Genomic DNA, 15,248 nt, shown 5'->3' on the forward strand with positions numbered 1-15,248 from the left:
GAGAGGGTGGTCTCTAAATACCTTTATAAATAAATACATACATACAAATAAAAAGAAGTTTGTTAAGGGTTTCTCTATGTTAGTCACAGGCCATTGTGATGCCTTACATATAAAGATGTGAGCATTAACCCCAGCAACTCTTAACTGTCCACATTACAATTGTGCACATGCCAACAAAAGGGGTTTAATTAGCATTTATGGAAAGGTGTGAAACTATTTCTCAGAGCCTATTTGATTTTAAAAGATAGATAAATGATGCTTTCAAATGACATAGAATTAAGTGTTGTTATGTTGAAGATGAATGATAGTGTGCTACATAGAGTTGCCAGGCTCAGGGCCCGAGACTGATCCTGTATCTTTAGGAGAAGAGAAAGTCTGCCAAGTGCAGGTGTTCTTGCAACAGTGTAATGGGAAAAACCACAAGGTGGGATTCTCTCTTCCCCCTGCACAACTTTTAAAGATACAGAAGTCCTCTTGGTTGCCGGGCCTGGCCTTATATAAAATAAATCTCATGATGACATTATATAGTTTTATATTCTAAAGTGTCCTGCAAGTTCCTTAATCAGGTATCGCTGCTTTTCCTATTAACTGTTATTTGAGAATTTTGCACAACCTGACTGAAACTAGAGGTAGGCACTGTTCACACATGCCATTGTGTGATTAAACAAAGCAGGGCTGTGGAGTCGTAGTCGTAGAGTCGGAAGCAATTTTGGGTGGAGTCGGAGTCGGTAGAAATGTACCGACTCCGACTCTGGCTTCAAAATAATTTTTGATTGACAAATTTTTTAAAATATAAATTCAAAATGTCAAAGAAGCTTCCCATGAAGTCAGCTGTATTTTTATTTATTTATTTATTTATTTTGATTTCTATACCGCCCACAGCCAAAAGGCTCTCAGGGCGGTGCACAACATAGAGTAAAATACAATAAAATTACAAAGGTCAGTAAAAAGCATACATATTAAACAGTAAAACAGCCTGGTATAAAGTGAAAGCTAAAAATAAGTTAAAATGCCTGGGAGAATAAAAAGGTTTTAACCTGGCGCCAAAAAGATAAAAGTGTAGGCGCCAGGCGTACCTCATCGGGGAGACTGTTCCATAATTCGGGGGCCACTACTGAAAAGGCCCTGGATCTTGTTACAACCCTCCGAGCCTCTCTGTGGGTCGGGACTCGGAGGTGGGCCTTTGATGTTGAATGTAGTGAGCGGGTAGTTTCATATCGGGAGAGGCGTTCCACTAGGTATTGTGGTCCCGCGCCGTGTAAGGCTTTATAAGTCAAAACTAGCACTTTGAATTTAGCCCGGAAACAAATAGGTAGCCAGTGCAAACGAGCCAGGACAGGTGTTATATGTTCGGACCACCTGGTCCTCGTCAACAGTCTAGCAGCTGCGCTTTGCACTAGCTGTAGTTTCCGAACTGTCTTCAAAGGCAGCCCCATGTAGAGCGCATTGCAGTAATCCAATCTAGAGGTTACCAGAGCACGCACGACTGAAGTGAGGTCATCGCTTTCCAGCTGTAGTTGAGCATTTCACCATAACTCAAGATGGAAAACATTTAGTGTGTCAGTGTATGACATAGGACCCAGATGAAGACAAATGCTGTGATGCCAAGATCAGCGCATATTCAGGCAGCGATAAAAATGCTCCTATGAGAGCTTCCAATTTAAAAATACATTTACAGCCCTTTCCAGGGCTGTGGAGTGGGAAGCAATTTTGGGTGGATTCGGATTCGGACAGTAGAAAAATAGAGGAGTCGGAGTCAAAGGTTTGGCGTACTGACTCCACAGCCCTGAAACAAAGTGCTCATTTTAATTACGCTTCTGCTTATAAATTTATTCTTAAAGGAAATAAGAGGCAAGTCTACCAGCGGGGCCTCTCAAACAGGTGCTTAGTGCCTAGGCAGGCTTACATTGGTGACTGTAAGAGGTCCTTCAAATAACATGGTGCAAAACCATTTAGAGTTTTAAAGGTCAAACCCAGAATGTTAAATGGGGGAAAAGGCTTGGGGACCTGCAAAGGAAGGGGGGTAATGAGGCTTAGTGATCTGTAAAGGGAGGTCGGAGGAGGCTTGGCTAGGTATATGGAGAGAGGGAGTTTGGGAAGGCCTTGGGGGCAGTGGGGGTTTGGCAAGGGGGTGGGAAGGTTGGCATTCCTTTGCTCCTCCAGCATTGAGTGGAGGAGGAGAAGCAGGGAGGATCATAAAATGCGTTTGTAGGGCTCTAAGGGGAGAAGTGATGGTTTGGGCGAGGGGGATAAGGTGGCCGGGTGGGTGGGTGAGTGAGTGAAGCAAAGCAAAACAAGCATGGATGGCAGGCACTAGTTAAGATTCTTTACCAAGTATGAACTAATTGCAGGGCAGCATAGCCATTACATTTGAAAAAAAAAGTTCCCCATATCTTGTAGCTATAATATCTGCTGTGTTATATCTACAGCAGGCCTGTCTATCAAGTGATGAATATGCATGTGGGAAGAGCCCTACAGAGATTCCTAACTTGAAAATGCCTTCTTTGTCACGTTGTCCCTGAAAGACATTTAGGCTTGTGCCCTTTGAGGCAAGTTGAAATGAATCACAACCTAGTTTTCTGAGCCAGCTTAGCAATTTGATATGATCTCACAACAGCAACAACCATAAAACAAGATATCCAAGACTAAATCAATGCCAAGAAGAACCTGATGTTTAAACAGCTGAAATATATTTTTAAAAGAGGATGCCATTTTGTGGCCTCTTTTTTTTATATATTATATTGATTTATTTTTTATACAAACATGTCACTAAATAAATGAAACCAACAAAGAATCATGTACCACCTAAAGACTAATCCATACTCATTATGGCTTTTGTTGTTTGAAACCATTTCATGCTCATGTCTTTTCTTCTTCTACCTCCCCTTCAACATTCGATATTACAGTTTCAGCCTTCTGTTGTTTCTCTCTGTTAAGGACTTTGGATCTTGTTGGGAACCCTTTACATATTGATTACCACACATGCTCTCTCTCTCTCTCTCTCTCTCTCTCTCTCTCTCTGTGTGTGTGTGTGTGTGTGTGTGTGTGTGTGTGTCTCACTCACTCTCTCTCTCTCTCTCTCTCTCACACACACACACACACACACACTCATACCTCCATACACATAACAGAAGAGAAAATCGAAGGAGCAGAAAAGCATAACTAAAACAACGGAGCCAGGGAAAAAATGAAATAAGAGAAAAAGGGAGGAAATTAACACATCCAATACCAGGTAGTTTTGTGGGTTCATCCTAATAGTAGCACCGTGATAATCTTACCCATTCATTAAAGGCATTATCCTCCATGAAAACATCTTAGGACAGTACAAAGCAAATGCACTTGATATGTGGTATATTGGGGTTTCCTTCAACAAACACATAAAGCAGGGGTAGGGAGCCTAGGGGCTGACAGATGTTGTTGGACTACAACTCCCATCAGCCATGACCGTTTGGCTATGGTGGTTAGAGCTCATGAGAGTCCCAACAAAAATCTGGAGGGCCAGAGGTTCTCCACTCCTGACATAAAGTGTTAAAAGGCATGTACCTTTAAACCCCTGTGCATATTTGTCTAAGGACCATGGCCCAAATAGAATTTTTAAAGATAACGTGCATGTGTCCACACTTTGTTGTTGTTTGCTGCAGGAAACACCAATATAAAGTGGACCAGTCAGGCTTTCCATGTAAAGAATAGAGCTGTTCTCAGTGAAAATTCCTTAATCAAATGTTAGTATTAATACTTCATAGAAAGCAGAAATGTGTAGAAAAATACACAGAGTCTTTCAAGAGTGTGTACTAGGATAATGTTTTCTTCTTCCTCCATTTTAGTCCTTTGAAAGAGTGTTGGTTGAAAATAAGCTGCATGGTCTTTCACCAGCCCTTTCAGAAGCCATCCAGAGCATTTCTCGTTGGGAACTGGTCCAAGCTGCCTTACCACATGTACTTCACTGCACGGCCACGCTGCTTTCAAACCGGAACAAATTGGGTCAGTGTGCATGTTAGATTTAAATATTTATATCTGTTTTACTAGATATTATGCTAAAATCCTAATTATATTCAGTGTGGTTTAAATCTATCGTTCTCAAAGTGTGAGTAGGACAAGCAGTGGCTAGAGGATGCACAAGATCTTCCCTCACCCTTTTTATTTCAATTTGTTGTGATTGAGCCAGATGGCAGAATGATCTCTGGTACACCCACTTCATTTTTCAGCTATGTGAGCTATGGTATGGAAACCTTCTATGCTCATAAGAACCTATGAAGTCCTACCTTCTCCCTCTTCCTCTGATCCACCTGCCTCAGAGTTTTCATTATCAACTTGCCTTTGACACCATCAGGTAAACCATTTGTCTTAAGGCTAAACTGAGCATTAAATGCAGAGGCTTGCAACATTATCCCAAGGCCCCTTTGTATTTAAATAGTAAAAGCTACTTCTGGGTGGTTGATTGTGAGCGAAGAAACAGGGGTGGGGGGAAGGGATGTTTTGCCCTCTCCCTAGTTGCTCTCTAATCTATAATGCCCTGCAAACAGCTTCCCTTGCTCCATGAGTTTCCAAACAACTGATTCCCTGCCCCCATCCCAAAGGGTAACACCCATGCTTACAAGCATCATCCTTAGGTTTAATTCATTTGGCACTAGGGTTGCCAGGCTCAGGGCCTGAGAATGATTCTGTAACCAAGAGGTCTTCTGTATCTTTTAAAGTTGTGCAGGGGGAAGGGAGAATTTCACCTTGTGGTTTTTCCCATTACAGTGTTGCAAGAAACGCTGCACTTGGATGAATTTTCTTTTCTCTTAAAGATACAGAATCATTCTCAGGCCCTGAGTCTGGCAACCCTGTTTGGCACTGATGTACCATGACTTTATCAGGCATGATCCTCACTCCCACCCTGTTAATGAGTGGTTATCCTCCCACCTTCATTAGTGACATAGTTGGACTTCAAATCAGGCACTGGGGAGCCCAGGTGGCAGAAGTAGTGATTCTGTGGGTGGAGAAAATCCTCAGGAAGGGGACATATGTCTCTACAAGTGCAAGAGTGGTTTAAAAAGTAATCAAAAGCATAGTTCGAACAGGAAAAAAAGACCCATCAAATTCGGAAAGAAAAGAAGCTAGAGGGAGCTTCTGAATATATAGACTGAATACTGTTAACAGTCCACGGTTTTGGACTAGAGGCAAATATTTAAACATTCAGTTAATTCTGTAGAAATAGTAGCAGCAGCAGCAGCAGCAGCAATTATAAAGGAAAAAATTCCTGAGAAATATTTTGTCTACCCTAACAACCTAGTCTGATCATGAAATTATCTGCTTTCTCTTTGGAGATGCTTACGCATATATAACATATAGAACAGCACTATATGCTTTAGCTGCAAGGAAACTCCAAGCAGAAATAACTAGTGAAGTATAGAAGATCATGTTCAGGAATTTTAAGAGTGTACCCTGTTAATTTCACCTTACATTGGGTTTTACTGTATTAAATCAAATGTTTTACATAATTATATTGAATTTTAATTTTATTATTTTTTATTTTATAATGAAGAGTGTACAAAACATAAAACAAGGGAACAATAATATAATTTTGATATCAAAACAACAACAGCATTGACAATGTTCTCTACCTGTGGAAGTAAGATCCTATTAAACATAAAAGAGATAAATGACCAGAAAAGAAGAACCTAAGGGATGAGGAGTAATGTAAAAAAGAGTTTAATGTTATTTTTGTATTATTTACTCATATTCTATTGTATAAATTGGAGTATATTTTAACATTGTCAAGGCCAGTGGGTAGTACAATATTTTTTTATGATGATGATGATAAAATAAAATTGGCTTTGCGATAAGCCATAACAAAACTAAAATATCATAGAAGATAAATTCCAATAATGGTGCCTGCATAGGAATATCTTATTATACAGCCACAAGAGTGGCTGTATACTATAGTCAGCATAGTTTTTTCACATTCTGCTATGTTAAATTGAAAATACCTCCCATGCCATTCTGCTGCTTCCCATAACCTCATTTCAAAACAAAACCTTACAAACCTTATCGTCCTGAACTCAGAAATGCTTGCTTAACAACCCTCTAAGTTTTTATGGCGATACACAAAACAGTCAGAGGGAATCAGGGGTTCAAAGTGTAAAACAAGAGAGAGAAAAATCCAGACCCCATTGGACTTTTCTGTCAGTGGTCTCTTAATTTGTTGAAATTAATTAAAAATCAGCTATGTTCACAGAGTGCCTGTAATCCTATTACTGACCTTGCCCCATACTCTTTTTTTATCATTAATTTTATTCAAATTTTCAAACACAAAACAAAACAAAACAAAAAAGAAACAAATTAAACAATAAAATAAAGTGTTGACTTCCGATTTGTCGTAGATCAGTTATAGGTCTATGATATATAACAAACCTGTCTCCTTTATTCTTTCCGCAAAAAGTCAGAGAGGTTTCCACTCCTTGAGAAATATATCCATCGATTTTTCTCCAAATAAACATGTCAATTAATCCATTTCATCAAGTCCAGTAATTTCAATAGCCATTTTTCCATTATCAGTGTTAATTCCATCTTCCAGCTTCCATCCTTGCACCCATAATAATCTTGCTGTCATAATCATAGTCATATAGTAAGAGTCTGATGGGAATTTCTGTCATCACAAATATTTCCTTGCCATCAATTCTGAATGTGTTGCTGAAATATTGTTGTAAAGTCATATCTCTGTTCCTCTTTTTAACGAAATGCACTAGCACATCTCTTGAGGGTTTTTCCATTGTCGCATATCTGGAATTAATTCTATAAATTTTCTCTATTTCAAGTTCCATCAAATCATTCCAGTCCAGAAATTCCATTGAAACATTGATAGCTTTATCTCTGATATCTTCATCAATTTCTCCAGGGACAACGCCGAATTCCAAACAGTAATCTTTATCTCCAGGATCCACAAACTCCAAATATTTTTCCAGTTCCACACTTGATATATCTGTTCCAATCTCCAGGACTTGCATCCTCCCTTTAGTTTTTCTTTCATCTTCTATTGCTTGTCCAGTTATATCTTTGATCTCATCTACCTCCTCTCTCATAGAATCCCCTATTTCTTTCAGCTCCTGCTTCATTTTGCCAAATTCAATTTTCATCTCTTGTCTACCCTGTCTCAGCTCACGTTTCGCCATCTCAATCTCATCCATTATTTTCTGAAACATATTTAGAGAGAGGACCCCTTCCTGTACATCCAGGTTCTCAGCCACTTTCTTGATTGTCATTCTTAAAACCGAGAAGAAAAAAAACCCCTTCAATTTCCAATATAGCCACTATTCCCAAGCAAAGAGCAATTTATTTCTTTTTCCAGCAACAAAGGAGTTAATATTCCAAGCCTGATGACATCATAATCTAGGCAGCACAAACTGCCTTATCTCTTATGTGTCCAAGAATGCAAAACAAATTTAGTTCACAGCATCAAAATAGTTAGTGGCATAAAGAACAAGCAGATTCGTCAAAATGAAGTAGACCAGAAAAAATAGTCCCAAACATATAATACTCAAAAGTTCATCTAAATCAGATTTTCTCCTTGGATTAGATGCCCCTCATCCGTTTGTATCTTTATAATGCTCAATTTCAGGCCAGCTTTTTGCAATAAAAACAAAGATAAGCTATTTTGATTTTCTTCCTCCTTAATTCCGTGTATAAAGGAGAAAAGTATAACTCACCCAGAGATTCTTTATTGCTGATTCTTTAACAAATCTCTTTTGCTGTAACAATTTAGGCCAAATGATAAAAGTAGACAGAAGAATGCTTGCCTGTTGAAATCTGTTTTTCTTTGAAGAAAAGAAAAACGTCTCGCTTAATCAGTTGGAGCTTGCTTGAAATTCCTGTCTCCGTCCGACGCTGCTGGCTGCACCTTCATTCATAGGCGATCCTAATGAATTCCAGTCCCCCAACAAACACAACGAAGCTTCTATGGATGATCTCTTCGTTTCTCCCTTGCCTGGGAGAAAGTTTTTACCAGTCAAAAAGCTCTTCTGACTGGTTTTAAAACTGAAAAAGCTTCCTCTGAGACGGGAGCTCGTCTCAGAGGCAGTCACAGGCGGAGCAATCCTCCTGGGAAGTCACCTTGCCCCGTACTCTGACCTTCATCTTCTGCAGTTTAAAATTTAAAAAAACATATGGCTGATTTTTAATTAATTTAAGAAATTTAACATTGGAGTCAATGATAAGCCTGGGCATGCTTAGTAAGAACCAACTGTCAGTGTTCTAAAAGCCAGACTCACAGCTGTTTGGCTTGGCCAATCAAAGGGCCACACCCACGCCAGACATTGATTCTTCTTTAGACAGTCATGGCTTCCCCCAGAGAAGCCACTGGAGTTCTGTCAGGGGAACAGGAGTCTCCTAACAACTCTCAGCACCCTTCACAAACTACACTTCCTTGGATTCTTTGGGGGAAGCCATGACTGTCTAAAGTGAAATAAAGGTCTGGTGTGGATGTGGCCAGGGACAGCTTTGGTTTAAATTTGGGTGGGACACTACGTGTGCCTGCTGTAGAATAAACCCTGAAAAACAATGATACTGTTCACAATGTTTTCTTTTTGGAAAGTACATAATTTACATAATTGGAAAGTTGCATAATTTACACTAAAAAAACCTCCAAAAACAATTGTGGAATAATGCCATTGACTATTCTGCAGAATAGTCTCCATGGACATAAGGAGTATCTCAGTTTGCACAAGATAAAACAGTCAGAGGTGAAATATATTCTAGCAAATTTCTAGGTCCCTCTATGTTTTTAAATGACCATGCCCACCTATCCTTCACCTATCCTTAAGTGGAGTGGTTTAAACACAGCAGGCTGAACACATGCATCTTGGGCAGGCCAAGTTTGTTTTTTCCTGCAGTTTAAATTCATTGCTTAAGTAGCAACATTTTGCAATCAGTCTGATTTTACATCAAATTGCAGTTTCAGATTCAACTGTTAATGCACCCCAAATAGAAACAGAATATAACCTCCAGTTTGAAACACAAAAGGCTATCTTGATCATCTGATGACAATGACCAATAAAAAGGCCTTGAAATTAATAAAAATAAATTTGATACAGATTTCTGGAATGAATAATGAGAAAAATATAATTTTCTAGGTTATATTCTACGTTAGATGCTGCCCTGGGCTCCTGCTGGGAGAAAGGGTGGGATATAAATCAAATAAATAAATAAATAAAGAATTCTCTGTAGAAACAGTACTAACACAGGAAAGAAGCAAAGAAGAACACAAACAAACATACAAAAATGTAATTCTCCATTTTTGGAGATGTAGGACTTGTTTACATGGCAAGAAAATCTGCATCTGGTCCAAAATGGAGATTGTTTAAATTTGGACCGTTTACTCAACATTTTAAAAAAAGCACGTGTATTGTGCTGCTTTTGCTTTTAACACCGGGTTTAATGGATGCGGTTAAAAACAGGATTTTCCTTGAAAAACCGCATCCACTTCAGCGTGTGTAAACGTTTCTGTTCTTTTTTTTGTTTGGATCCTCCCCTACGCCGCCCACTTGAGCTGTCCTGGTCGTCATTTCATTTCCAGCTGCTGACAAACACACCCGTTTATTTTCTCCCCATTCAAACACAATATATTCCAGGACAGAGCACCAGCGGGCAACCTTCTTCCTTGCTGTTCAATGGAGCTCATAATCGGCCGCAGGGTCTTTTCTCCAGTAGGGTTGCAGGTTGCTGGCTGCGAGGATTGAGCTTTACAAACTGCAGCCACACTGGGCTCAAGGCAGGGGACGGGCAGAAGGAAGGCTGACTGTGCCCAAGGCTGGGAACAGGCAGGAGACGGCTCATGTGGCCTAGACAGGGTAGTGGCTTTGCTCCAGGCCGGGGGAAACAGAAGGCCGGTAAGTGGCTGAGGCAGGGCAGCAGAGGGGCAGGCTGGTAGGGTTTGTGAGGGCCTGAGGGAGTGTTTGTGAGTTCCTGTGTGTATGCGTGCGTGTTTGGGGGTGCCTGGGCTTTGAGTTTCCATGTCTGTGTGTGTGAGAGAGTGAATGTCCCTGTGTGTCTATCCACATGTGTGTGGGGGGGTGTTTGGGGGTGCCTGGGCTGTGAGTCTCCCCGTGCATGTGTGTGGGGATTGGGCTGCCTGGTGTGTATGTGTGTGTGTGGGGGTGTTTGAGAGTGCCTGGGCTGTGAATCTCCGTGTATGTGTGTGTGTGTGTGTGTGTGTGCATGCTGCGAGAGAGTCCTTGTGTGTGTCTGTATCCCTGTGTGAGAGGGGGATTGGGATGCTTCATGTGGGTGTGTGTTTGGGGGTGCCTGCGCTGTGAGTCTCCATGGGTGTGGGTGTGAGAGAGAGAGAGTGTGTGTCCTTGTGTGTGTGTGTGTGTGTGTTTGAAGGTGGGAGGTTAGTGAACAAATGGTTCTGCCCCCCCATTTTTTTAAAAAATAACAAATTTGTGCAGAAATGTGGAGAACTAAATTTAAGATTGAAAAAATGGGAAACAAAACTGACAGATCCCTAGCAGGAGTTATATTTGAATTGTACAAATGGGTGGTGAGTAACGGAGGGGGGCTGCATTGGAAAACTTTTTTTTAATTTACAAAATTGAGCTATCCCCCCAGTACTGGAGATAAGGAGTTAGCCCATTTCAAAAGAAAAACATTTTTAAAATATAGATTCAAAAAAGGGTGCAACACCGAATGGGGAACATCTGCACCTTTCCCTATCATTCTTGTATCAGTGTACAGAACAATCACTGTCTTCTGGGGTCATACCTCTTAGACCTTTGGCTTTCGTGCGGATGGATGCAGAGGTAGGCAACTGGGTGCCCTTCAGATGTTGGGACTCCAGCTCCCATCAGCCCTACACAACATGGTCAGCCAGTGAAGATTTCACAGATAAAAATAAGAAGGCTCAACCAGGCCAAAGGTCCAGCCTGAGCTCCTGACAGGCTAACAGTTTTTGTGTAGCATAAATTTTTGTGGATTAAAGTCCACTTTATCAAATGCATGACATCTATTTCTAAATGGCAGGTATATATGGGGGGGGGGAAGAGGAATTGTAGACTGTGAAGTCTGGTGGAGATGAAATGCCAAAAAGTACAGACAGTGAAAATTACATTATTAGCGGTGGCCATTCACAACCTTCTCTTCCCCCCCCCCCCAAAAAATGTGTTGATAATAAATATATCCTGGCACTGGAATAAAACAGTAAACCATTTTTACATTAATAAACCAGGAGATTATATTTTAGGCCCTATGCCTGTTTTTTTTTAAGCCAATAGAAGCCAAACTGGGAAGCTTTACATAGCAGTTTGGAGGGAATGTTCCCTGCAAGAAGAAAGTACCTTCTTCAGGAGGCTTGGGAGCCTCTTCCTCCTGTTTAGGATCCTAATTTGTTGTTTTAATATGTTTTAAAGTCTTTTGTTTTTAAGATGTTTTAAAGTGCTTTTGGTGTTTTTCTTTGCCACTCTGGGCTCCACACTGGCTCTCGTGAGGGGAATAGGGGTCTCCTAACAACCCTCAGTTCCGCTTGCAAACTACACATTGCGGGATTCTTTAGGGGAAGCCGTGGTTGGAAAAAAGTGGATAAGAGAAAAATCATCTTATCTGAAATGTGGTGGAGGAGAGCTTTGCAGATATCGTGGACTGCGAAAAAGACAAAAAATGGGTGTTAGAACAAATTAAACTAGAACTATCGCTAGAATCTAAAAGGATGAAACTGAGGTTATCATACTTTGGACACATCATGAGAAGACATGATTCACTAGAAAAAACGATAATGCTGGGAAAAATAGAAGGGAGTAGAAAAAGAGGAAGGCCAAACAAGAGATGGATTGATTCCATAAAGGAAGCCACAGACCTGAACTTACAAGATCTGAACAGGGGAGTTTATAACAGATGCTCTAGGAGGTCACTGATTCATAGGGGCCCCATAAGTCATAATTGACTTGAAGGCACATAACATACACACAAAGCTCAACAAGTACACAGTCTGTGAATCCAAAATCAACAAGCGTGCCCTCTTTCACACCAACGTTTGCACATGTGTAGAGACAGCTTGTGCCTGGGTTCAGTGCAATATGTGAACAAGCCTGCAGAAAATGGGGGTGCAGGAGGGGCAGAAGTAAAACAGAATCTGTGGTGTTGTGTGAGTGAGGTGACAGAGCCAAGGCCAATCTTGGAGACTGGCCCTGTCCACAAGATCTATATATCCCTTAATCAACAAAAACCTGTAAGCAGCTTACATAAAAGAATATTTTTTATTATTACACTTACATTAGATTACATTTATATCCCATTTTTCCTCCAAGGAGCTCAGGGTAGCATACATAGTTATCCCCTTCCCAATGGAGAGCCAGTGTGGTGTAGTTGTTCTGGACCAGGACCTGGGAGACCAGGGTTCAAATCTCCACTCAGCTCACTGGGTGACCTTGGGCTATTCACAATCTCAGCCAAACTTACCTCACAGGGTTGTTGTGGGGATTAAATGAGGAGGAATAGAACCATGTACGACACCTTGAGCTCCCTCCTTGGAGAAAAGGTGGGATATAAATGCAACAAATAAATAAATAAAAGTAATAATAATAATTTTATCCTGGAGGGTTGCCAGTCAGTGGAGACAATCCTGAGTGAGGTGGACCAATGGTCTGACTCAGTATAAGATAACTTCTTGTGACTGGCTGGCATAGCAGAGGGCTCCTCCTGCAGCCTCCCTCTACCAGCAGATACGGTAAGGGCCTCCTGCTCTGCTTCTGTGGAGCCCCCGCAGCCATTGGCAGTCTACTTCTGTGTTACATGAAATATTTTACTGAATTTGAATATCTTTAAAACTGAAATTTATTCTTCTTTTTTAATTGTTAATTGTTTGTTTTAAAACTAAAGAACAAATCAAGAAAATAAAACATTGCATCAGTGGTACGATTTAGTAGTTAGCTAAATTGTACCTTTTGCAGATGTTTCGGTTGTTATTAAAATTCACTGATTAGTTACTGGACAATGATTTACATAAAATATTATTATATCAGACTGTAACCAAAGGATCAAAGTTCAAACTGTTAGGTAGATATAAAAAACTATTGAATAAATGGTTGTGCTTTTTTCTGCAGGAACTTGGAGGAAGTTTTTGTCGTATAGAGGAGGGGGGTGTTAAAAAATTATCCGCCCCGGGTGTCAAATATGCTAGGTACACCACTGCTCATTAGATTTGATTTTTTAAAAATTTGTTGGGTGCCTACACAAAATAAGTTTCAAGGTGACTTCCATCAGTAATTAAACACAAAACATGTAAATCTACCTATACTGTCAGGGGAGAGGCAGTGAATGCCTCTGGATACCAGTTGCTGGGAATCACAAGTGGGGAGAGCACAGTTGCACTCCGGTTCTGCTTTCAGACTTCCCATAGGAATCTGGTTGGTCACATACTGGACTAGATGGGCCATTGGCCTGATCCACCAAACCACTTTTTATTTTCCTATACAAAAAATCAGAATCATATAACTAATCTTATTAAAAACACATCAACTCATTAAAAATACCAGATGAGATTACCAATGCATGACCAATTGTAAATAACACCAAATTAGATTTTCTTATAGTAATTGGCCTGTCAAATGCCTGGGAGTAGAGGGAGATCTTCTAGGTGTCAAAATGATTGTAATGTCAGTGCCAGGTGGGCTATATAAGGCATTATAGGATAAAACCAACTTTTTGGGTTGGGCTTTGAGATACATAGGCAGCCAAGTGCAGTTGGGCCAGAATTGATGTCATGCAGGCAACCTGTACATTTCTGCAATTCTGCCTGCTGTATTCTGTCCCAGTTGTGATTTTGAACTCTTTTCGAAGGCAGCCCCACGTATGGCAGACTGCAGTAATCTTAACCTGGAGTTACCAAAGTGAAGGGCACTGATGTTAGGTGTGTAGCTGGGCCACCAGCTGAAGCTGGTAGAGGACACTCTGGAAGCATCTGGCTGGCCACTCTGAAATGGGAAACTAGAGTAAATGGCCCGCTATGCTGGCTGTCTTTCCATTTCCTCCATGCGTCTGCCTGGGGAGGTTATTCAGATAACCACCCCCTCACTCTGCATGGCCTTTTCTTCTGTTCATCTGCCCCCTCCTCTCCCCCTGCTAAGTCAGTGCCAAGGAGGTTTTGCAGCAACCCTGGCTCCAAGATCTGTTTAGCTCTGGATGCTGATAGGCTGTCACCACTGTATTGGTAGTTTCAAGAAGACTTTCGCCCCTTTCTTCTGTTAATCTATATGCCTACATGATAATAAGCTCTTATGCCTGTTTTCAGGGTTAGGGATTCACTAAATTTATATCATCTCTGAAATGGTGGGTGTTGATTTTATGCTTCAAGCACCTTGCTGCTTAATAAACTTGGGTGTATATATGTGTGTATGTTTGTGTGCTTTCAAAATGTTTATTTCAAACAGTCCTATGTATGGCAATTTATTCATCAGGGCAGGAGCCATGCATTGTCCTTTTATTTTTATCCGAAGTGTTCGCCCGGTAGATTTAGGCTATCTTAAGATTTATTGCATACGCCTTTAGAAGGGCTGTTACCTGAGCATTAAAATGAGCTATTGACCATTCGTTGAAAAGGACGGTTTTAAATATGATCGACCAAACGGTTAATTTAACGTGGCTGCCTCAGGATCACTAGAAGCCAGTCTGACAGAGAATGCCACGGCTGCAGTCGCCTCCCTGATTCCTGTCAGTGACCCAGAGCCAGAGTTTATAGTAAACCCTTCGGATATTGGCTTGTGTACTTTGGGAACTCTGATCTCCTGTGAAAATGCTGTTGTGGTCCTTATTATCTTCCATAATCCTGGTCTTCGTGCCCCTATGTTCCTCCTGATAGGAAGCCTATCCGGCACCAGCCTTGCCACCGCCCAGGGTGGTGGAGTGCTGTGTGCCCCACGTGGCTTCTGGGAACCGAGGAAGCGGCCAGGGAGACCTTTGGTCCGCCTAGGTCAGTTGCCCACACTGACTGGAAGAGACTCTCCAGGGATGCAGTCCTACTTTGAGAGGCTGCCGGGGATCAAACCTGGGACCTTTTGCATGCAAAGCGAGCACTCTAACCACAGAGCTGTGGCCCTTTCCTTGAGGCCCAGAATGTCAGAAAGCAACATAGGTAGACGTGAGTCAAAGGATTTCTTTGTAAAACTTAGAAAATATGTGCCCAACGCGTATCTTAATTATGGATAGCTGTGTTATTTATAATTCTTGTATGCTTGCTGTTGGCCTGTATCTCTTTGTGAACAGCCTTGGTATTTCTACTT

The 15,248-nt window shown here is 41.1% G+C and overlaps 1 protein-coding gene across 1 annotated transcript in view; it reads left to right on the forward strand.

Annotated features, from left to right (window-relative positions):
- UNC80 (unc-80 homolog, NALCN channel complex subunit) overlaps window positions 1-15,248 on the forward strand; it is a 341,822-nt gene that overhangs the window by 26,708 nt on the left and 299,866 nt on the right. The window contains exon 3 of the mRNA XM_061607866.1: window positions 3,825-3,981. Coding sequence (XP_061463850.1) covers window positions 3,825-3,981 — 157 coding nt within the window. The remainder of the gene's footprint in view (window positions 1-3,824; window positions 3,982-15,248) is intronic.

The sequence above is a fragment of the Rhineura floridana genome, chromosome 2 (genome assembly GCF_030035675.1).
Source record: "Rhineura floridana isolate rRhiFlo1 chromosome 2, rRhiFlo1.hap2, whole genome shotgun sequence".
Classification (NCBI taxonomy): domain Eukaryota; kingdom Metazoa; phylum Chordata; class Lepidosauria; order Squamata; family Rhineuridae; genus Rhineura; species Rhineura floridana.